Source organism: Branchiostoma belcheri, unplaced genomic scaffold (genome assembly GCF_001625305.1).
Source record: "Branchiostoma belcheri isolate BF01 breed outbred unplaced genomic scaffold, Haploidv18h27 scaffold63, whole genome shotgun sequence".
In the NCBI taxonomy this organism is placed as follows: Eukaryota; Metazoa; Chordata; class Leptocardii; order Amphioxiformes; family Branchiostomatidae; genus Branchiostoma; species Branchiostoma belcheri.
The window spans coordinates 861,523-885,780 of record NW_017804276.1 but is presented as its reverse complement, the minus strand read 5'-3'; the positions used below and the strand labels follow the sequence as shown (position 1 = coordinate 885,780).

The 24,258-nt window shown below is 42.5% G+C and overlaps 1 protein-coding gene across 1 annotated transcript; it reads left to right on the top strand.

Moving 5' to 3' along the window:
• The first annotated feature begins 261 nt into the window (after positions 1 to 261).
• LOC109483192 lies at positions 262 to 19,006 on the top strand. Its single transcript, XM_019786176.1, has 6 exons — positions 262 to 748; positions 9,141 to 9,435; positions 9,912 to 10,039; positions 14,204 to 14,497; positions 14,807 to 15,136; positions 18,984 to 19,006. Exons 1-6 carry the CDS (start codon positions 262 to 264, stop codon positions 19,004 to 19,006), a joined length of 1,557 nt encoding a protein of 518 aa, XP_019641735.1.
• The last annotated feature ends 5,252 nt before the right edge of the window (positions 19,007 to 24,258 follow it).

Here is a 24,258-nt window from a genome sequence, read left to right as displayed (position 1 = left end):
CAGACGCGTTATTTGATACGCGCCTTTTGTCAAGGAACTTATTTGCCCGAGGATACCTAAGCTTACCTAACGTCTACCTTCTGTGTTGATTTTCACCATGCTTGGTCGCTAGTAGACGTGTGTTTTTCTTTTGCCTCCCCGTGTCTCGTCGCGGATTGGTCGGGCCGGTGGCGTGGGTGCCAGACGGTCGCGTCTGATATACGCCGCGTCCCGGGGTGTGAGTCTCTGCACTACCTGGAGACTCCCAGGTACTGACGCACCATGGCGGTAGAATTCGTGTGCTTCGTTAAGGTGGATCCTTCATTTCAAGTCGTCATGGATGCGATAAATGAACTGTCTAACTACGGACTTCTTCGACATGATTGCACCGTGACGGCTGGGAACACGGAGTTGCGAAGTACGTCAGACAACCAACAGTTTGGTGGTCGCACCCCGACCAACGCGTTTTCACGCACGCTGGGAAGCGTGCTCAGAGCATTCATGGTAAGGGCCACCTATCCTGTACGGTTGCATGACCCAAGGTTTGATTCGAAGGCAGTCAATTTACGTGCGGGCTACAACCATAACGTTCACCCGCAAGGGATGGCCCAGCAGCAAGTCGTTCAGAACGTGGTCCAAGCCCAGGAAATAAGCGCCATCTTTGACCGTCTGTACCCACATTTCTTCATAGAGAACAAGCTCGCTGCAGTGGCCCTGGGGACCTGGGTATACCTCCCAGGAATGATGGTGATCGTGGAACTGCAGGGAGGTGTAATCGTCAAGCTTCACACCATAAATACGACGGTGAGGGCCAAGCACAACGGAGTAATGTATGGGCCAATGCCACAGGATCATAATGGTCCTATCCCGCACATCTTTCACTGTCCCCACCCAAACGTGGTACGTGTAACGTCTACAGTCCACGGCTTGCAACCTGAGCAATCTGCCGGCAAGTTCCCCCGCCTTAACCGACTGATGGAAATGATATACGAACATCTTGAAATCGTGCGAGGGAATCAAGACGACAACTTTGTCCAACTATTTGAAAATCAGCTTCACCTTGGCCAGCCTGAGGCTCAAGACCAGGGGGCCCAAGAAGAGGAAGAAGAAGACGAAGAAGACGAAGAAGACGAAGAAGACGAAGAAGAAGACGATAATGATGATGATGATGACCAGTGAGAAGACTGGTATGTTATATCTTAAGGCGTTGGGAATGGTAGCCTGGTATCCAGTCCATCAGTTAGCACTCCACGAATTGTTATTAACTCAAACCGTGTAAATCTTCTTCCAAGCGCCAAATTGAACTGGCCGGCAGAGATCTCCAACAGTCCGGAAGTGGGCTGGCCCAATCCACGATAGACTGGCCACCAGGCTCATACTGTGAGGAAAAAAATGAACAGGAGAGGAAATTAATGTACCATTGTACGCGCTGACATCCTTTCGATGAACCGTATTGGAGGCGAATGCACGTAAAAAGGTGTTGTTTCTTTTCATTCTTTGTTATGTTACTTATCTCTCACTACAATTGATTAAGATAAAACAGTTTGCTTACGAGAAGTTAAAATGAGGAAGCAAGAAGACAAGTTGTGCATTACATTATACTATCTTTGTATTTTACTGAGGGAAAATGGAGTTGCCTTTTAAATTTATCTTGTGAAATGCTTGTAAATAAATTTCAACGATACTAGAGAAAGACAGACAACAGATTTTTAATGTTATTATCATATAATGTTAAATGACGTTTTGGGTAGGTTTGGTAAGTTTAATAAAAAACAACAACACTACTTTTGAGATTATAAACATGATAAGCAATTCAATCACTTTAACTGCCTGTAGAGTGTTGTGCTGTTTATAGTTTTAGAACTATGTGTGTTTACTAGCTTCTTCCCAGTCATTATATAGAAATATCAACCAGCGAGTGTGTCAGTGTGTCAAAAAATAAACACAAAATTATTTTGAAAGAATGTGTGTGCTTACCTTCATTGCCAAAAAAACTAGAGCCTGGATGCGACACCCATGTGGAGGGCCAGAGATATATTCAGTTAAGTAAGGCCTTCAGCTGGAGGAGAAACACTACTCTCCAAGCAGATGTTTGGGTTTTGGCTTATTTTTGGCGTGTTTTCAGGCTTTTTATGCCAAATGGTTGGGTTGGGTGAAAAAAATTCCAGTGCAAGAAACCCCGATAAAAAAGCCTAAAAACACGCCAAAAATAACCCTTAACCCAAACCTCTGCTTGAAGAGTAAGCTTTAATACCAACATTTGTTATTGATTAACAAAGCTATACAAAGGTCTGGGGTTCGACTGATTACATGTACTTGCGCACAAGTGTAGTGTTTGACATTGTGTAAATCGTTCTTGGCCAAGGACGGCGAAAAGTTACTAGGGGGGGGGGATGTAAGGTGTGTCCATAGGCCCGGTCACACTGGCCGAACTTTGCTGGAGCAACGGTGAATAAAATTCATCACCGCTCGAAACCGTTCACCACCGTTAAACAGAAGTTGGCCCCCGTTAAAGCAACGCCGTGTACGCCCGGCCACCGCTGATGTTTCTGGAGGGCCCCTCCTACCGCTCCCAACGGGGCAAAGACCGGTAATGGACTGTCCGGGAAAACATGTAAGAAAGAAGGTGTTAAAAGTCACCTGCCTGAGTGAAACCACATCAAAAGCACACATTCATAGGGTCACTCGGCCTCTAAACTGTCAATTTTGTTGATATAAAAAATCCTATACTGCTAAAGGCATTTAAACGTTAGCACAAACTTTCAGAAGTGACCTCTGACCTCTATCACCAGCTGATGATACGAGTAGCATGGAAACTAAGGACTTCTTTTCTGGCCTGGACACACCAAACATGGCACAAACTCAATTTTTTTTACATAATCAAATGAAAATAACCCTTACCTATATCATCCAGCTCCAAAAAAAGCAACAGATCCCAACATTAAGAAATTTTACACTTTTTTTGTTTTAAAAAATCGTATCACACTTGGGGCCCTCTGGGCATGCGCGTAATCCTGGCATTTGCCCTTCATACCTCCCAAGTTCAAGGTAGATAGTTTTCAATCTTTTCACATAAACCGGGGAGGGGTTGCGCGTAATCCTGGCATTTGCCCTTCATACCTCCCAAGTTCAAGGTAGATAGTTTTCAATCTTTTCACATAAACCGGGGAGGGGTTGCGCGTAATCCTGGCATTTGCCCTTGAGCCCCTTTTCAGACAAGGAAATTAGAGCAAGGTCATCTGCCCAAGACAAGCAGTTAAGCGATTTGTAACTTAAAAGATGCAGATTCACATTCATTACAATCAAAACATTGAGGTAGATCATTGATAAAAAGATTGAATACCAATGGACTGAGGTTACAACCTTGTCTTGCCCCAAATTTCGAGGCAAATTGACTTGACAAACCATTTGCCTACATGTACATAGTTAACGGTGCACACCCCCGTTCTTCACGATAGTCCGTGGTAAAAAAAGTGAAGAAAGGGTTTTGAGGGTCCAAGTTTGAGGTGAGATTTCTCATAAACTGCCACGAAATATCATTAAACATTAACATGGCTGAAGAGTGTAAGAAATTGTGATTTTGAGGTGAACATTTCTTTTTGCACCGAACCTTACTTCCGGGTATCCTTGCGCGCCAAGTGTAATCCGCCCGTTTGACCTAGATTTCGCTGTGCGCCTTCCTAGGAGCGGATTTGCAACCCCTCGCGCCGTGGACTGTTTAGAAAATATTAGAACTAGAATTTTCTTTATAATTTACTCGGGTATAGTCAAGGTTTGGGTCTTTCTGCCAGCATCAGTCATTTCTGCCGGAAAATTTTTTTCTATGGGATTATGCTGCGCGAAAATTCGCAATTTTGTGCATTCATTTTGGAGTGAAAATTATGTTTTTTCCGTTGATTTTACCAAAATTAACCCTCAAACACCCAAACGGGGTCCATTTGGACCCCAGACGTATATTTTTATGTGCTATTTTAATCTTTTTCATTCTAAAAAAAATTCCTCCCGTGACTTTGTCAGTAAACCTCTTCTACAAGTTTTCCTAAATTTTTTTGGAGATCGGCACAAATTTGTAAAAATAACAACGGAAGTCTGATGTAAGACCGTCTGGGGTCCAAACGGACCCCAACCATGTATTTGCACTTTCCTACACATGAAATTGTTCGGATGTCCTCAATATGTCTTCAAGGAAGCATTATTGCTTAAATATTATGCAGTTTGCCAAGTTACCTCAACTTTAGGAAGTATTTCATCAGGTTTTCAGAGGTTTGACAACCATATGAGGTCAAAGGTCAACCCCATGTTCACGCCTGAAGGCTTCATCCAATTTTTGCATCAATTATGATAATGAGCTGGAATTTTTAAACACTTAATCATGCCAAAAAAACATCTTAATATGTTTAATCAATATATGAGCAAAGATCACTGAAAGGATGCAAAAAGGAATATAAATTTGAAAGAAACCAAATGGGTTCCATTTGGACCCCGTTCGGGCATTAACGTCACAAAAAAAGTTCGGGTGTTTGAGGGTTAAACGTTTATCGTGGATCGAATAAGTCTGTTATTTTAGCTGAAGTACAGAATGTACACACCGCTTTATGTGAGGTTTATACGTGCCAGTGAGAAACAAAGAACAGATACCAGGGTAGACAGAGGTGAAACAAGTTTTAGATGCGTCCATTACTAGACACGGTCTTTGGTCAATTTACTAGACGGTCCTTTTTGTGCATCACCTGTTGTAATAATCTCTAGATAAGAAGCAAATCTTGCGTATTGAAAATGTTTTCCCTGTTCTTATTTAAATGTAGTTTTGTATTTCCCGATTCGGCCATGTTCATCATCACAACAAAAGAACTGACGTCACCATTGATAAAGTGCTTTCACCATGGATGAAGTGCTTAATAGAAGAAGCAAATCTTGCGTATTTAAAGGATTTTCTTTTTTTTCACTTTCATATTGTTTAGCGTTTCGCGATTCGGTCATGGTACATCCTCACAATAGAAGAGCAGACGTCATTATATGGATCAAGTGCTGAAAAAGAAGCTTATATAAGGCTTTTCACGTTTCGTGGACCGAATAAGTCTGTTATTGTACAGTACAGAAGTACGGAATGTCCGCTATATGAAAGTGTTTGCACGTGTGTGTGGGTCGCTATATTTGTTGTCAGCATAACTTAAGAGGACCTGACTGAATTGTGTTGATAGTTGGTAATCAGGCAGGGTTTTTTTTGGGAGGGGGGCAGTGGTCAAGATCAATTGTGGCATATAGCTTTTTTATGTCTTAAGAAGTTGTGCGTGCATTAAATGGCTGGGTATGGGCAGCAAACATAGGGAGGCCAGTTGTTGGGTTCCCCGGTAACATTTTCGTGCGAGTGTATGAGACGATTGAAACAATCTGTGTTGGTAGAAGTCATTGTGAAACAAGTTTGACACAAGAATTTGTACTCATAGAAATTTTCGACTGTAAAACTCCAGTCTTTGTGAAGGAATGAGCAATTCACCGCTTCCGTGACGTCACGTAGATAACACACGTGACTCCGTGAGTAATGGATTATAGGTTTCAGAAAGTCTGTGGCGCCCCCCCGTCTCTGTTGAGGGATGGTTGTAATACCTGATGTAGATGGCCTCTTAAATCCCTCGTCCAAAAAAGTCCGATTCTGTGTCCAAGATTCTTACTTTATCAAATGAGACTGAATGTCCAGACGATTCAATGTATATATGTTGTGAGACTTCCGAAGTAGTCGAGCTAGTTCTAAGAACCTACTAGTAGCCTTGAAGGATATTTCAGTCTCTCCAATATATGTTTCCTTACTGGGTCCTTGGAGTTCTGTCCTTGACACTGTATCTTATAATGGTACACGACCTCACATTTACTTTCTTTTAGTGTCTTGTCCTTGGGTATATTCCGGAGGGTTCTAGTTGGTCTAAAGCAGGTCTTGATACCGTGCGTGGTAAACATTCTTCTGAGCTGTGTTATTTGCGTAACGTCACGTACAGAGCCATGTAAGACTAGAGAAGAAACCGTTCACAGAAATGGTCCACGTGTATTCAGGGCTTCTACTCTAGTGCTTCTCTTTGCGAGCGATCAGGTATATTGTAAGGATATACATGTACATGTATATTCGACATCGACATGATATCGAACGTCATGACCGCTCAGGTATGACATAAATACTGGTATTTCACGGAGGCAATGGTTGACTTCATGTTCGCGACATCTCTAACGTTTCTAACGTTCCATTCTTCACATTGGGTTGAATATTTGGTTCTGCCCACTGGCGTTTTTACAAAAAGGACATTTTCCATTATTCCTAACCATTATTCCCACAGTCAGGATTTACGCCGTGTGCTCTGCGTTTCGTGGAAGAATAGGAACAGGAAATGAGTTGAACCAAATAAAGACAAAGCCCGCACCTGGCAGTACCTTGCACATTAGATCACGCAAGTGAAGGAAATGGCGGGAGTAATTAGAAGTCCTTTCTGCGTTGTCCTGGGTTTTCTGTGGATTTGGGAGAGTCGTGGACAGACAGGTAAGATGTTTGTCTGGTAGTAGAATGACATGTAGTTACATGGCCGTAGCCAGGATTTTGAATGGGGGGGGGGTTCGTTCCCACTGCTTGAGGGGACCTGGAGCGCCATAGGCTCGAGGCGAGTGCCGAAGGCGCGAGGTTCCTAGGGAGGTCCGGGGGCATGCTCCCCTGGAAAATTTTGAAAAATGAACCTTCTAAAATGGCATTTCGTGCATTTTTGAAAGGATTACCAAGAAAAAATCAGAGATAAATTTTTATTCAATGACAAAGGGAGCAGTTTTTCTAAGATTCCAGTCCATCTTTTCAAGAAAAATCTTGGACTTTTACATAAAATCTTGGGCCTTTACATAAAATGTGGACCAAAAAGTGGACCTTTACATAAAAAGTGGACCAAAAAGTGGACCTTTGAGCCTTGTGGGGGGGGGGGTCTTCAGGCTACGGGCATGAGTTATAACTTTACTGTTTCGTGATCGTTTGTTTGAACCATTCGAACCAGCGAAGGGACGTCGACTTTGCTCAATTTGGGGGTACAAATAAAGGGAAGCAACAACACATAAGGCGGCACAAAATCAGCCCGGCAAAGCAGACTGTCAAAGGGAAACGAGCCGAGAGATAGCAAACAAAAAATGCATGACACGTGTGGGGTACGGTCCATTTTGTGCATCACCTTTTATGGCAATAATCTCTAAATAAGAAGCAATTCTTGCGTATTTAAAGTTTTCTTTCTCTTTATTGTGAAGTTGTTTGGCATTTTCCAATTGGGTCATGTTCATCCTTAAAACAAAAGAGAAGACGTCACTATGGATCAGTTAGTTTAAAAAAAGCTTATAAGGCTTTACACGTTTATCCTGGATCGAATAAGTCTGTTATTTAGCTGAAGTACAGAATGTACATTTATGAAGATTTACCACATTTGTGGAAGGATTGACATAACAGGTGACTATCACCTTTTCAAAGATGTCAACCCCGAGACAAGACTGTAAGGTTTGAACCACTCACACCTGGAAGGTCCCCTACTCTTTTCGATAAGTGTGGTGGGTTCTTTAACGTGCGTGGGGTGTGGCTCTCCCAAACACGGGACCTCCATTTAACGTCCTATCCGAGGGACGTCCTTAGCCGAAACTAGGTACTCATTTACACCTGAGTGAAGTGAGGAAAGTCGTGTAAAGTACCTTTCCCAAGGGTACAACGTCGGGGCGCATGTTCGGACTTGTTCGGGTACGACCCGGAATCGAACCCGGGTCTCCCCGTTTCAAAGTCCAGTGATGTACAACTACACCACACGACGCCACATACCGCTTTATGTGAGGTTTATACGTGCCAGTGAGAAAAAAAGAACAGATACCAGGGTAGACAGAGGTGAAACAAGTTTTAGATGCGTCCATTACTAGATACGGTCTTTGGTCAATTTACTAGACGGTCCTTTTTGTGCATCACCTGTTGTAATAATCTCTAGATAAGAAGCAAATCTTGCGTATTGAAAATGTTTTTCCTGTTCTTATTTAAATGTAGTTTGGTATTTTCCGATTAGGCCATGTTTATTTTATCATCACAACAAAAGAACGGACGTTACCATTGATAAAGTGCTTTCACCATGGATGAAGTACTTAATAGAAGAAGCAAATCTTGCGTATTAAAAATGTTTTTCCTGTTCTTATTTAAATGTAGTTTGGTATTTTCCGATTAGGCCATGTTTATTTTATCATCACAACAAAAGAACGGACGTTACCATTGATAAAGTGCTTTCACTATGGATGAAGTGCTTAATAGGAAGCAAATCTTGCGTATTTAAAGCATTTTCTTTTTTTCATTTTCATATTGTTTAGCGTTTCGCGATTCGGTCATGGTACATCCTCACAATAGAAGAGCAGACGTCACAATATGGATTAAGTGCTGAAAAAGAAGCTTATATAAGGCTTTTCACGTTTCGTGTACCGAATAAGTCTGTTATTGTACAGTACAGAAGTACGGAATGTCCGCTATATGAAGGTATTTACCCATATGTGAGGATCTTACATGCCAGCCACAGAGCGAAAAATGACACATGTCAGTGTTAACAGAGGTGACTCTAGTTTTAGGTGCGTCTTCGGTCCTTTTTGTGCATCACCTGCCTCGGAGGACGTGCTGTGATCTTTTTTTTTTAGAACAGGCGAAAATCAATGCGTGCGCGGATGTCATCCATAGAATTAAGACGGTGTGGCCTTAATAAAAAAAAACTTAGCAGAACTCCAGCCAACCATTTGGGAGTAAGTCAGCAGTGTTATTGGCGTGTTTAGGGGTCCAATTTGACTCAAGGTTCACTCAAATTAGTTACGAGTCATATAGAAAGGTAGACTTGACCTAAATCTCGTCATACTGCTCTCGAACGTCAGCCGAACCTGGGAACCGGGGAAAGGGCGCCAATGTTTGACAGGAGCTTGACAATTTTGAAAGTCCACGGAACACAACGAGCCCCTGGCATTGCGCCATGCGAGAAGCACAGGAACTGCAGCGGTCGATGCGGTGTTGCCAACTTTTGCTTTGAGCGGCTTTTGTGCGTTCAAAAAACTTTGACAAATCACTCAATGGTCTATAGAAAACTATAGAAGCTGCCAAGAAACTCATTTTCATTTCTTTTCTTTTCTATTGTTCTCAGGCATCATGGCGGGATCATCCCCGCGCAGTTTGGAGGCGCTCGCCCTGTGCTTCCTCGTGTTCCTGTTACCGGGGGTCTCCGGATGTGGAGGCAACCTGACGGCTCCCTCTGGAGGTCCTGTCACGTCACCGAACTACCCCGGTAACTATGGCAACAACCAGGACTGCGAGTGGCTGATCACCGTCCCGGCAGGAAGCATGATCCGTCTCACGTTTCACAGCTTCGACCTGGAGGAAGATTATGACTTTCTGCGCATCTACGATGGAGCCAGTGCAAGTGCGGCGCTGATACAGGAGTAAGGCCCTAAACTGTAATATATTGATGAGAACTAGCTCATATCAATGCTGCAGCTAGCAATATGTGGGGTCGTGTGGCGTAGCGGCCGAGTGCTCGACTCAGAACCAAAGCAAGAGGTCCCGGGTTCGAATTCGAGTCCTGACATGCCACCGATCTTGTGCCCTTGGGAAAGGCACTTTACACGACTTTCCTCACTTAACTGACAGGTGAAAATGAGTATTGTCCTGTTCCGTATTTGTCCTCTATCTGCGTTGGTGACGGCATAAAATAAGCTGATATAACTTGAGTGTGCCGTCACCATGTTTTGTCATGAAATAGTGGTATAAAAATGGTGATGACCCATCTATGGTGTATATAAATACATATCCCGAAACACCCTTATGAAAGCTTCGATTGTGTTGTGTGTTTTGAGACAAAGATTGGCTCAATTGAGACACAGATTGGCTCAATTACTATTTATTCTTGGATCTCTAGGTTAACGGGTCTGCGGTCAGTCTTCCCTATCGTCAGCACATCTAACGTGATGTTCCTGAAGTTTACATCTGACGACAGTGGAAGAGAACAGGGGTTCAGTTTCTCCTACACAAGTCGCAACACGTCTGGTAAGGAGTATATTTCTTTTTGTGTTTTGTGGTCAGCATAAGTTAAGAAGGCTTTGGCAAGTGTCACAGATGAGCCGAGTCACGTACAGATTCCGAACTTCTCTTTTTAATCAACTTCGTACTCTAAGACAGACACCAACAGGACCTCTCTCTCTAGACCTCCCCCTCCGGTCTGACCTAGCCCTCGCATTCCTGGGCCAAACTATGTCAAACGCTTGGATTCCATCACACAAGACAAAGGTCAAAGTCGTTTGTGTCCCCTGGCGACGGTATTTTGTTCTTTCGGTTTTTGCATCTTTTGTCCGGACATGCAAGGTTCTTAATTTTTACCTCTTAAACATGGGAGGTGTTGTTTTGGGCCTGTTTTTGTGTTTGTGTTTCTGTGTGTGTGGGTGCGGGGGGGGGGTCGCTATATTTGTTGTCAGCATAACTGGATTTTGTTGATACTTAGTAATCAAGCAGGGGTTTTTTTGGTGGTCAAGATCAATTGTGGCATATAGCTTTTTTATGTCTTGAGAAGTTGTGGATGGTTGTGCATTAAATGGCTGGGTATGGGCAGCAAACATAGGAAGGCCAGTCGTCGGGTTCCCCGGTAGCATTGTCGTGCGAGTGTATGTGACGATTGAAACAATCTGTGTTGGTAGAAGTCATTATGATACAAGTTTGACACAAGAATTTGTACTCATAGAAATTTTCGACTGTAAAACTCCAGTCTTTGTGAAGGAATGAGCAATTCACCGCTTCCGTGACGTCACGTAGGTAACACACGTGACTCCGTGAGTAGTGGATTATAGGTTTCAGAAAGTCTGTGGCACCCCCCGTCTCTGTTGAGGGATGGTTGTAATACCTGATGTAGATGGCCTCTTAAATCCCACGTCCAAAAAAGGCCGATTCTGTGTCCAAGATTCTTACTTTATCAAATGAGACTGAATGTCCAGACGATTCAATGTGTATATGTTGTGAGACTTCCGAAGTAGTCGAGCTAGTTCTAAGAACCTATAGCTACTAGTAGCCTTGCAGGATCTTTCAGTCTCTCCAATATGTTTCCTTACTGGGCCCTTGGAGTTCTGTCCTTGACACTGTATCTTATAATGGTACACGACCTCACATTTACTTAGTGTTTTGTCCTTGGGTATATTCCGGAGGGTTCTAGTTGGTCTAAAACAGGTCTTGATACCGTGCGTGGTAAGCATTCTTCTGAGCTGTGTTATTTGCGTAACGTCATGAAAACCGTGGGCAGCTCATTCCTCGAAAAATCACTGGAGTTGGGCGAGTCCAATTTCTTTTGTTGGAAATTGAAGTTCAAAATTGTTGGATAATGATGCAAATTAGTCAAAAGCTCCTGTTGTTTCAGAACAGGAGCTTAAGTGTTGTGTGTTCTTGGTGCTTGTAGCTCCTGAGAGTTCTCTAGTGCTTATTAATCTGCATTTCTCCTCTGGTCTTTCAGTCACTGACGAAAGGTAGTGGATGCTACACTGCTACATGAAACGTCTGACTAGTCCCAAAATCATATCTAGTTGCTTGCCAATGAGTAACTGCTTTTAACGTATGCATGTATGTATGTATGTAATTTATCACGATAAATCAAGAAGCTTTGCATGGATAGTCATGAACTTGGTAGGTGGGTAAGTCTTGATGAGACCTCGAAACCATTAGATTTTTGACCTTTTAGTGGCTTGTTATGGTGTTGCAGATTGTTATGGAACTTCCGATTTTGTTATCTCGTGACCTGGACGTGCTAGGCCTAGGGTCATGCTAGCTACACAGCATTTCCCGCGGAGTTAAGGTTTACGGGCTGAGGTACCCGCTTCTAAATCTATAGGCGACGCCATGATTGTAGTCCGGGACTCATCCCCATAGCGCCACGCATATCATTTGTATGTTACTTGCATTCGCACTCGTATGACTGAAATTGCACTTTTTAAGTGCTATCAACATAATTTCCCTGCTGAATTATCACACAAACAATACATCATATTGATTACAAAGTAGTGAATTCTTGAAATCGCAGAAAGAAAGAGCCACCTCATTTCAGTTAAACTTTCATAGTTGGTAATATATATGTAATATATATTTTTGCAGATCAATGCTGGGACCTTGGTGTGCCAGCCAATGGGATCAGGGATAACAACAGTAACTTTACATCAGGACAGACAGTCAGGTACACCTGTATGGACGGGTATCCTCTGTGGGGGACTGCCAATATAACCTGCCAGCCGGACGGGACTTGGAGTGGTGTTCCACCAACTTGTGGAGGTAATAAGTAAAGAATAAAAGTGTTGACGTTAGGGTTAGAACGTCCGGTTTACGGTATTATACGCGTATACCGCTAACTTTGATCGTCATGTCTTTTTGATGACTTATCCGCGTTAAATCTCTACTACTCGCAGCCCTCAGTTTTGCGATAAAGTTCGTCCTGCTAGAATCTCAGTTCAACATTTTTACGTTTCTGTGGAAGTTAATCCAGTTAAACTGAAATATTACCGGAGAAAGTAGAGGATAATCTTCGAAAGAACAGAAGTTACGTACGTACGAGCGCCCCCTCCCCACTTGACGATTCACGTTCGACGATATTATCTAAGGCCAATGTCGACTTGCGATCGTGAAATTTCCGGAACAACCGCCAAAATTTCGCGAAATGTTTAACCACAAGGATGTCTACCTGTTATTTTCACGTCCCTATACAGGTTTTGTACGAATGAAGTCAGTATATTACGTATTTTTTTATGCGAGCGTAGCTAGCGTATAACGTACATAATTATAGTAAACAATGAGTTCGGTCAATAAACTCGGAAAATGAGCGGGGATTTGTGATTTCTACCGGCTGAAATTAAATCCAGGCCAAATGCTCACGACAACCTTATCTATTCGTTCACTTTTGCCGTGCGTCGGTACATACAGGGCATATGTCCGGCATGGTCCCACAAAGGCATTCTAAGTACATGCCCCAGGAATCGAAGTTGACGCTGCCTTACCATGGTGATAAGGGGTCGAGTGTTGGTCAACTTGTAGATCCAGGCGTTGCTCACATGGTCTTTGATGCACGACCCTATAGCATGATGTGGTGAACGCGTTTAGCTTATTTTCCATGACCCAGGATTCACAGCCATATAACAGTATTGTCAAGCAGGTGGTGTTGAAAAGCTTGACTTTAGTGGATGTGGAGATTGATGGACTTCTCCAGATCTTCTCCAGCTTCCAAAAAGCAGTCCATGCAAGTGATTTCCTCTTGGCCATATCATAGCTGCTAGAGGCCATCATGGACCCCAGATATTTGAAGTTGGCAACATATCTTATTGGCTGCTTACAATTACACACACACACACACACACACACACACACACACACACACACACACACACACACACACAAACACACACACACACACGCGCATGCACACACACACACACACGCACACACAAACATACATGCGTGCGCGCGCGCACACACACACACACACACATACGCAATTACACAATTACACACACACGAACGCCATTGAAAACATATCATTCATAGCGAAGGTAATTAGACAAGACAATAGGAGAAGACGTGCATATATAGAGGCATACTGGCCAGTGGCAGTACAGTTGCGTACTATTTTGTCCGTGACCTTGCAATGCCAACAATAAGAGGCACAGTGTAACCAAGAATAAACGCTCTGATGCCACTGTAAATGTACTACCATGCTTAATTTCAAGAGCGAACTTAAAACACCGCAAAAATCCATTTACAAATACTAACGCGTCCGAACAAAACTGAATTTGCAGTATTTCATCCTTCTCTCCTCTACTGCTTTTCAAACAAAGATAGTGCGGTGCTTTTGCATTTGTAATATATTCGTTTCTGTGTTGTGCAGTATGAGCTAAAATTTGGCATGACGGTAGAATACCCCCGGACAGTCTTTTCATTTTATAGAAACAGGCCTTTGAAATCATTGTTTTATTTGGGTTTTCTGGCCATTTTCAGGCAAAAAAATTACATTTTGGGATCTGGAGCCCTGTAGTTAGTATTAAATCCGAATGAGCTGAAATTCGGTATGGGGATACCTTGGACACATGTTGAAAAAATGTATACGTATGTAATGTATGCAGATCAGGCCAATTTTATGGTAACTCATTAACCTGTCACATCACTTATTTTGCTACTATCTGTCTGTGTCAGTATGCCCCACGGTTGTCCTGTATGGCGACTCCGACACCCTGCAGGCCGGTAAGATGACGTCCTACACCATGACGGGAGCCACCCGCGTTGACCGGCCCGTGTACTACAGCAGCGTCACCTGCCAACTCCTGTATTACTCCGAGCGTGCCATGGCGTGGTGGGTGGGACCGCAGCTTGACGAAACGGGCGTGCGTGTCCGGGACTCCGCCCTCTACGCTGACCAGATCAACGGGATGTTTGATCTGTGGAACGGGGGGTGGGTAGAGAACCCGGATGTGAAGACCGCCTGCTATGGTTCGTAGCACCTACCATATTTGAAAAACACATGAAAATGGAACCGACAACGTCTTATACCTTATATTTACGTTTTAATACATAAAATTTTAGATTTTTTTCATAAAATGCAGAAACATGAAACGATAAAATGGTAATGTTGGACCATAATGATGTCCAAGTTCTTTTTGAATTTTATTTTCAATCCTGGTTGCCCAGAACCTTAGCTTTTTGCAATATTTCTTTAAAGCTTACAATCACGTTCGGCCATATGAAGTCTGCATTTTTTTATTCTGTTCGTTTCAGATGACGTCCCAGCTGGCGTGGTAGTTCCACAATCGGCAGGGAGCGCTACAAACTGTACGAGAGTCCGTCTGCACGGCGGTGCCGACTACCAACCCTACCTCATGACGACTTACACCAGAACAAACCAGACCAGTGGTGGCAGACCTGTCTACGTTAGTGACACATACAGCCGATACTTTCTCTACTTCGTCAATTACTACAGGGAATGGGTGATAGGTCCCACGATCGGAAAATACAGCGGCGACGCTTATGTTGAGAACTGCGCCATGACACCTGACCAGATCAGGTCCCCGTGGAGACTGAGGGACGGGAATCAGGAGCAAGTCGTCTGGTCGGTTACTGCCAGCTGTGTCAGTAAGTACTTTGTATCATATAAATAATTAAATAGATATAAACCTTTGCCTTCGCCAAGGAGGTTATATTTTCGGTAGCGTTAGTTTGAATTCTTCCGTCTGTGTGTGTCTCAAGAAGTCTTACCCCTTAAAATGAATCCGGATTGACCGCCGATCAGAAATTCATCAATCCCGATCGACCTGCGCGTTCACACTGCTTTCTGCCGATCGGAATTGCATTGTGCATCGAACTCAGATATGGCCTGAGGTGTCACGTGATAATAGAGCCCGCCATCTTGAACGCACCGGAGCTGCTGCAACTCCGCCGTAAATTTTGCCAAAGAAAGCAATTCAGAAATTTTGTACAGCGTGGAATCTTAGCGGAAATAAAGAGAACACCTTGTTGAACATGTTTGGGTGGCCAGGGTTTAGCTCCCGTTGCGTGAAGGCCGATATTTTGCGGGTTGTAACATTCTATTCCACTGGCTTGCCATTCCACTTGAGTGCCAGTAACGTTGGGGCATGGAGGTTGGGGTAAACATGTATCTGCGTGTTTTCTTTTCATATTTCATTGGCAGTGTATCCATAGCATTACACAAGGTCCTTGTCACTGCATATTATAAGACCCGATCGGTTGTGGTATTTGTGGTACATCGTCTAACACCAGCAAACCCCGAAACCAATCCACTTTGATGATGATGATGATGATGACTGGTTTATTCTCATAAACAAATAAATAGACATACAGGTTTAAAAGTCGGTGGCAGCCTAAATGGCTGAATTGTAGACTTTTTTACAATTTAAAATCTTGAGAATGTTATCAATAGAGAATTCAAAACACTACATATACATAGAAAATACAATATTAAAAGTACGAAAAGCATGTTCGGCCAGTACAACAACCAGTATGTTACAGAACTTGCGTATCGTTCAGCAACTTTGTCACATAGTATATAGGGCTCTTAGTGAATCGGACAGTTCTGTGTCTGAGAGTTTGTAGCTGTTTACTCGATCTGGTAGTCCTGCCGGATATGGCCTCACGGCAAGGTGGCAACCAGTTTCTGTAGGTCGGCGACTTCAGCAACGACTCCGCGAACTTTCTGCACAGTTCATGCCGTCGTTGGGAAAGTGTGGATAGAGAGAGTTCAGACAGCGCCGAGCTGTAGCTGCTGTAGTTCTGTCCAAGAATAATTCTGTATGCTCTTCGCTGCACTCTCTCTATTGACTGGCATTCAGCAACTGTGAGTCCCGGATGCCACACTTGACAACACTGGGCGTATAAATCCGATATAGACAAGTACAAGGTCAACTGTGCTCAGACCGTATTTGGACAGTGTCCTTAACATGTAGAGTCTTCTGCTTCCTTTCCCTACGATCATTTCGACGTCTTTGGTCCACTTCAGGTTGCTCTGTATGTAGTATGACGCGTGCGTGCAAACTCGACGACCTCCAGCTTTGTGGGACCGACTGTGATCACAGGTGGGGGTGGCGGATGCTTCGTGAAACAAAACATCACTTTGCGTTCGCACTCGCGTTTACACCCGATCCCGATCCGCCGCAAGTGTCTTGAACTCGAGGTGGATTACTTTTGGATCGGGATCGGTAAAAATCAATCCCGATTGGAGCGTTCACACTGCAAAAACCGATCCGGATTGACTTCATTTCCATAATTGTGATGCCGATCGGCTGTCAATCCGGATCCATTTATTTCACTGTGAACGGGGTCTATTTGGTAGGCTGGTAATGAGTACATTTTGTCTGTTATCCGTCCCACCTAATCTCTTTGAATATTTCAACAACGTCTTCATATAACCTTCGCAACAAAATAAATCTAAATTGTCGGTTTCAACAAACCGTTTGCAAGAACTTCTGTTCCCTATTCTATACGTTACTGGAACAACTTAGACCTGGTAACACGTAGCTATAGCTTTTTTATCTTTTGTATGTACCTGTTTGAAGCCGTGTGTCCCATCAAAGTAAAACATTTTAAATATGGCCCCCGTTATGCCTCCGCCCTTTTAGCGCGTTTTCGCATCGGCATCTGCGGCTTGACTGCAAGTCTTTTCAGGCCCCGTTCGCATCAAGTCACTCAAAGTGGTTCAAGTGGCCCCATCTGACCGCTCCAAATCACATTGAAATCGTCTCGATCCCAAACCACTTCGGGATGTAGTTTCGAACCAGTTTCCCCGGATCGCGATTTACGTTTGAACGCAGGCCCTGTTCAGATGGAACCAGTGAAAGCGCTTTACACGTGGTTTCCCCCGAAGCCGGTTTCAAGCGGCCTATCCGAACGTTCCAAATCACAGTGAAAGCGCCTCGATCCCAAAGGGGTTTCGAACCGCTTTCCCCGGATCACGATTTGCGTCTGAACGCCATGTGATTTCAATGTGACTTCACCTGGTCATGGATTGCGGGGTGATATTTCTTTATTTATATGCAATACCAAAATTTACGTGGCAGCAACTGAGCAGTATTGACCGAATCTTTTTATTTATTTATTTATTTATTACGATTAACCACGTACATAATATACATGGAGGGCATGGTGGAACAGGTGCACCTAAGTGCACCTTTTCAAGGCCACCATGCCCACAAATAAATAGACAATGAGCATTAAAAAAACAGTGTCAGTGATACTATATATACAAATTTACAAGATGGTAAAAGCAATAATAACTGGACTTAACGGGGCCTCGTAGCGCGACAGGAGGTGCAGCCACACGACAGCACCCAGGAGCACGGAATGTTGGTTGAACCTGTTGCGCATGGACCATCGACACGTCAGTTGGACTCGACGCGTTAGCTCCCAGCGCCCTGGTCTCGACGTCCAGTTTATTCCATATTGTTATGACTCGTGGCAGGATGGATTAAGCATAGGAAGAGGTTTTCACTCTCGGTGGGACAAGCATGTGAGCCCTAGAGCTCCGAGGAACTCTAGACGAGAAGTTGACTAACCTCGCTATGTCAGTATCATACACTTTTGCACGAGACTTAACAAATGTTACCACATCGAAAATCTCCCTTCTGTATGACAGAGGCAGCCAGCCCAAATAGGCTAGACGTGTCTTGTAGTCGAGTTGCCCAGAGGAGGGCCCTAAGATGAATTTCGTAGCTCTCCGCTGGACACCCTCGATAAGGGAAATGAGATTTCGCGATGTAGGGCTCCATAGTGGAGAGCAATATTCAAGCACACTTCTGATAAGAGAAAGGTACAATGTTTTCCGAATGTCAGTGTTGGAGTGGAATCCTACAGTTCACTGTACAAAACCAAGCATTGAGTTTAGCTTTGGCCACTGATCTTGCAACATGGGTGTCCCACTTAAGGTCTGATTTTGCTGTTACTCCAAGATCAGACATACTGCTCACTACAGTCAGGGATGAACCGGACATTTGGTAATCAAAGCTAATAGGACGCTTTGAACGAGTGAGTCTTAACACTTCACATTTGGACAAGTTAAAACTCAACTTCCACCCTGTGCTCCAATCGTACAGTGAACAGATATCCTCTTGGAGTTCTAAGCAGCCATTAGTGTTGCGTATCTCTTTAAAACATTTGCTGTCATCAGAAAAAGTGCTGATACAGAGTTTTTGGCAGAGTCAGGTAAGTCATTTATGTAGAGTAAGAACAACAGTGGGCCTAGGATAGAGCCCTGTGGGACCCCTGAAGTAACTGTGCGCCATTCAGACTTACTACCTTCAACTACCACTCTTTGACGGCGATTGGAATAGTAGGACTTGAACCACGTTAGAATGCTACCGGTGAAACTGAACATTTGTAATTTGTGGACTACACGGAGACACGGAGGTGTAGTATATATTTACTTTCTGTTACTTTATTTTGCCTATTTTTGTTTTATGTTGACAACTAGGTAGCCAGAGAGCTACTAAGTGATGGACTCTCTTTAGTTATTTTGTATTTTGTTGATCTTTATTTTACCTGCAATGAATGAGATAGTAAAGGTGAAATGCCAGTCTTGATTGTATTAGCGTAGAGGATATTTTGCTCATGTTGTACAATTACTATGCCTATGACTGCACAAATCACATTTTCAAGCACTTGTTTATACCTGCTATTGTATACTTGTAGCTTACGAACGACAAATTATCTCTGGAGGTACACACTGTATTCGAAGTATCTGAGGAAAGCCGGCAAATTTGCATGTGAATACTCTAGCGTGCCTGGCAACCCATCGGATTTGCTATTGATTTTGTCTTAGCGTAGAAGCTTTAACGATAAAGAAACCAACTAAGCTATCAAATTACTGACAATGACAATGATCTTTATTGCATGTTCTTGCCCATAGGGCTAAATGCATTACAAAGATATATGCATATATGTATATATGTATCTAACGTTATATCTAATCTATCTAGGTACTACATTCTACAACAATACTATCAAGACTGTTATCTAATACCTATTATTTTATCTATCCTACCCAGTCCGCAGAGATTCTTCTCGCTTTTTGAAACATGTGTATATGAAGTATATGAGTATATGAGTTCTTCTATAATGAGTTGATTGTTACATGACATTAAGTAGTTAAATATGGCATCTATCGCTTTATTTCTACACCATAGGTTAATATGTATTTTGTTGAAAAACAGTGCACGCTCCTCGTCATATAGGCTGCATTCTACTAAGAAGTTTTTCGTTTACGGGAGTCTGGTTGTACCTACCTTTTTCTATTTGTAAATTGTGATCGCTAATTCTGAATTTGGCCATAGCTCGGCGATGTTTGAAGTTGGCTACATTGAGGTACTTTTCTCTTTCAAATAGAAATTTAAACGTTTCGTAGGTTCTTAGTTTGTTCCCTTGATTTTCACTTTTACCAGGGCAGTTTATTTCTGCATGGAATTTTTGCAAAAACATGTCTTTCAGCCTTTGTTTTAATTGAACCGAGACAGTGGGTATATTGTGGTTTGGGTTCAGTAATACGTAGGCAAAACCAGACTCCTCCATAAGTTGACGTACATTGGATAGCCAGCAAGGTACTTTACTACGACATAAATCCTGTTGAACAATGAGCACCTGGTATTGTAAACTATTTGTCGGTATTTCGTTTACTAATCTAGCATAATAACTATATAGTCTACATTGCGCCTCTATCCATAGGGGGAACCTGCCTAGTTCTGTTCTTGTAGCGTAGTTGCTTGCATTCTTCTTTACTCTAATTAGATATTTACAAAGTTTAAGGTGTACTTGTTCGAGAGGAGAATTGTCGTTTAGACCACTATTGCCCCAGATCTCCGCGCCGTACAATAGTATGGGCAAGACACAAGCGTCAAACAATTCACAATACAACGATAGTGGGGAATTGGCTTCGCCTAAGGTTGTTCTTATACTAAAAAGAGCTCTAAGGGCTTTCTTTTGTAGAGTTTTCATGGCTGTGTTATGACTGCAGCCTGTGGTGAAAATTAGTCCTAAATAGCTGTATGAAGACGCAACTTCAATATCATCATTGAATAACTGGAATTTCAGTTTAGAAAGGACTTGCCCTTTTCGGTTAAATATAATAACCTTAGTTTTCTTTAGGTTTATTGTTAATTTCCATTTTTGGCAATATCGGCCAAGGATATCAATTGCCTTCTGAAGGCCATGCTGACTTGTTGATAGCAAAACAATGTCATCTGCATAAAACAGACTGGAGACTTCGGAGCTGTGTAGTAGGGGGGCGTTTAGTTCTCCCGTGTTTAAGTCGTCTGCAAGTCGCTAATAAAAAGGTTAAACAAAGAAGGACTAAAAACACAGCCTTGCCTTACGCCAGTCTCAATTGGGAAGCTATCGCTCAAGCCGTCTCTGGTTTTTACACGTGCTTTAGATTGATTGTACAGACTTCTAATGATTTTGAAAAATTTACCTGAGATACCTTTTGTTAGAAGTTTAAAAAGTAGGCCTTCGTGCCAAATGGAATCAAATGCCTTAGAAAGGTCAACGAAGCAAGCAAATAGGCGTTTCCCGGATTGTGTGTATTTTGAAATCAAGGTTTTTAGAATAAAGATATTATCTGATGTTCTAAAGTTTTTACGGAATCCTGCTTGGTTTGGTTTTATAATTTCGTTTTGTTCCAAAAAGTTTGAGAGTCTTTTGTTTAGTACAGATGTGAATAATTTTCCAAGACAGCTCGAGATTGCTATACCCCGGTAGTTGTTGGCTTCGTCTTTTCTGCCTGATTTGAAAATGGGGACAATATAGCTGTTTGACCAGCTTTTGGGAAATATTCCTGCCGAAAGTGTGCGGTTAAATAATTTGACCAATGGCATTAATAATGTGTCCAGCCCTGCCTTAAGCATTTCGTTGGTGATTAAATCTTCCCCGCTTGCCTTTTTGTTTTTGAGAGCATGTAGGGCGTTGCTAATTTCTGTTCTTGTAATTGGAAAGTCTGGGGGTCCTTCATTTGTGTTAAGACCCTGCAAGGCATTTAGTTTGCTTGATATTTCTTTTTCAAAAGGAAGGTCAAAAGTTTGGCGTTGTAGTCTTGTTTTACTATGGAGTGTTTTAAAGTGTTCCAGCCATGAGTTAGTTGGTATTTCGTCTTGAGGTGCAGAATTGGTTTTCTTTAAATCTTTTAGTAAGTTCCAAAACGCTGTCGGGTTATTATCTTGTAGACTTTGTAGTCGCATCAGGCAATTATTTTCGAATTCCCTCTTTTGTTTTCGGATGAGCTTGTTATAGTTCTTTTTTGTCCTGAAGTAGCTGCCTCTTATATAAGGGTTTCTCGGGTTTTGTATTAGCAAGTTTCTTAGATTACGCAGTTCCTTTCGGGCTTCATAACAAGTGTTGTCAAACCATTTTTTGTTCGTTTTAGAGATTCTTCGCTTTTTGTTACATTTTACCTGAAGAGACATTTTGCCCGCCGTCTCTAATATTTCCGTTAGTTGGTTCACCTCATCATCTATATTTATATCGGGTGTTGTGCTTCCCTCGTCTGGTTATGTGAAATTCTTTAGCTTGTTGGAAATCATGGTGCTGTTTAGCGCATTAATGAATTTGTCTCTCGAGTCTGGACCCCAGACAAATTTATCTGGAAGAGGGCTCGTGTTAGTTTTGGTCATTTTGGTATTTTCGAGTGGACGTGGAGATGAATTGATATTCAGTGAAATTAGGCAATGATCGGAAAATTCTGTTACTGGGTGGACTTTGAATACGTTAAAATTGTGAAAAAGTGGGCTGCTAGCTATAGCATAGTCTACTGTACTACAGCCATTTGGCTGGTAGCACGTGTATTTGCCACTCAAGTCCCCCAGTATCCTTCCATTGAGTATACGCAAGTCGGACTGAGTACATAAATCTATCAAACTTTTGCCGAAAGCGTTTGCAGGATGTTTATCAGAAAAGTTTCTAGGAATGTCTATGTTAGTGAGCATTTAAGGTTCGAGCTCTGAATCTAAGGGGTCTTCCTCATTAAAGTCTCGTAGGGAACCTAACCGGCTGTTAAAGTCTCCCCCGATAATCACATAGCCTTTTGAGGAAAAAGATGCAATATCCTGCTCTAAGACATCAAAAATAGAGTTATCCGCCCTTTTGTGCACGGTCGAATAAACAGGACTTATATATACGCTACATAGAAAGACATCTTTGGTTATACCCAAAAGATCCTTTGAAATGCGAACCCAAATTAGGTCTTTGCATTCCGAACTGCCCTTTTCCCTTTTGATGTATTTGTCAATTTCGTTTCTAAAATAAAATACGATTCCCCCTGAGTTTCTTCTAGCCTTTTGTTGTTTCCGTCTGAATGATGAGAAGTGCAGAAAATTTGGAATGTCTACGTCTGAAGATTCGCTACACCATGTTTCAATAAGAGCGAAGATATCTAGATTCTCTAAACTATCTCTAAACATGCTACAGTCATGATTTTTAAGTGGTAAAAAGCTGTTTAAGTAAGGAAGAAGTGACGTAAATTTGGTGTCTCTAGCTGCTTGCGTTGGACCTGCAGAGGCGTTTTTTGCCGGTGCACAATTTGCTCCAAGGGCGCTTTTTTTTGCTTCGGAAGGTCGGCTGCAGTACTGTAGCATGTTTGGAACAGGAGATACAAAGCCCGGAAGGTTGGCTGCAGTACCAAAAAGCGCCGCTAGGGGGCTCCAAAAGTCAAATCAAGTGGCCCGCGTACTTTTTCAAAAGAGTAATGTCTCATGAGTATTTGTACCAAGTTTGGTGCTTGTATCACAAAGTGAAAGATTATTTCAGTTATCTGCCCCACTCGAAGCAAGCTTGCTACGAGTAGCTAACAATTTGTGTAGCGCGTAGTCATACCTGGATACTGTCTGGAATTGCACGTGACTCATGGCACCCCTAACATGATTAGACCCTTGTGAGTTCTTTATGATTGGCGACTTATAAAAGTGCAAAAGCAATGCTGATACAGCTACTAGTTTTATCCAGAGCGAGCTCTTGGGTTCTAAGTAATTTGATAGCTTAGTTGGTTTCTTTATCGTTAAAGCTTCTACGCTAAGACAAAATCAATAGCAAATCCGATGGGTTGCCAGGCACGCTAAAGTATTGACATGCAAATTTGCCGGCTTTCCTCAGATACTTCGAATACAGTGTGTACCTCCAGAGATAATTTGTCGTTCGTAAGCTACAAGTATACAATAGCAGGTATAAACAAGTGCTTGAAAATGTGATTTGTGCAGTCATAGGCATAGTAATTGTACAACATGAGCAAAATATCCTCTACGCTAATACAATCAAGACTGGCATTTCACCTTTACTATCTCATTCATTGCAGGTAAAATAAAGATCAACAAAATACAAAATAACTAAAGAGAGTCCATCACTTAGTAGCTCTCTGGCTACCTAGTTGTCAACATAAAACAAAAATAGGCAAAATAAAGTAACAGAAAGTAAATATATACTACACCTCCGTGTCTCCGTGTAGTCCACAAATTACAAATGTTCAGTTTCACCGGTAGCATTCTAACGTGGTTCAAGTCCTACTATTCCAATCGCCGTCAAAGAGTGGTAGTTGAAGGTAGTAAGTCTGAATGGCGCACAGTTACTTCAGGGGTCCCACAGGGCTCTATCCTAGGCCCACTGTTGTTCTTACTCTACATAAATGACTTACCTGACTCTGCCAAAAACTCTGTATCAGCACTTTTTCTGATGACAGTAAATGTTTTAAAGAGATACGCAACACTAATGAC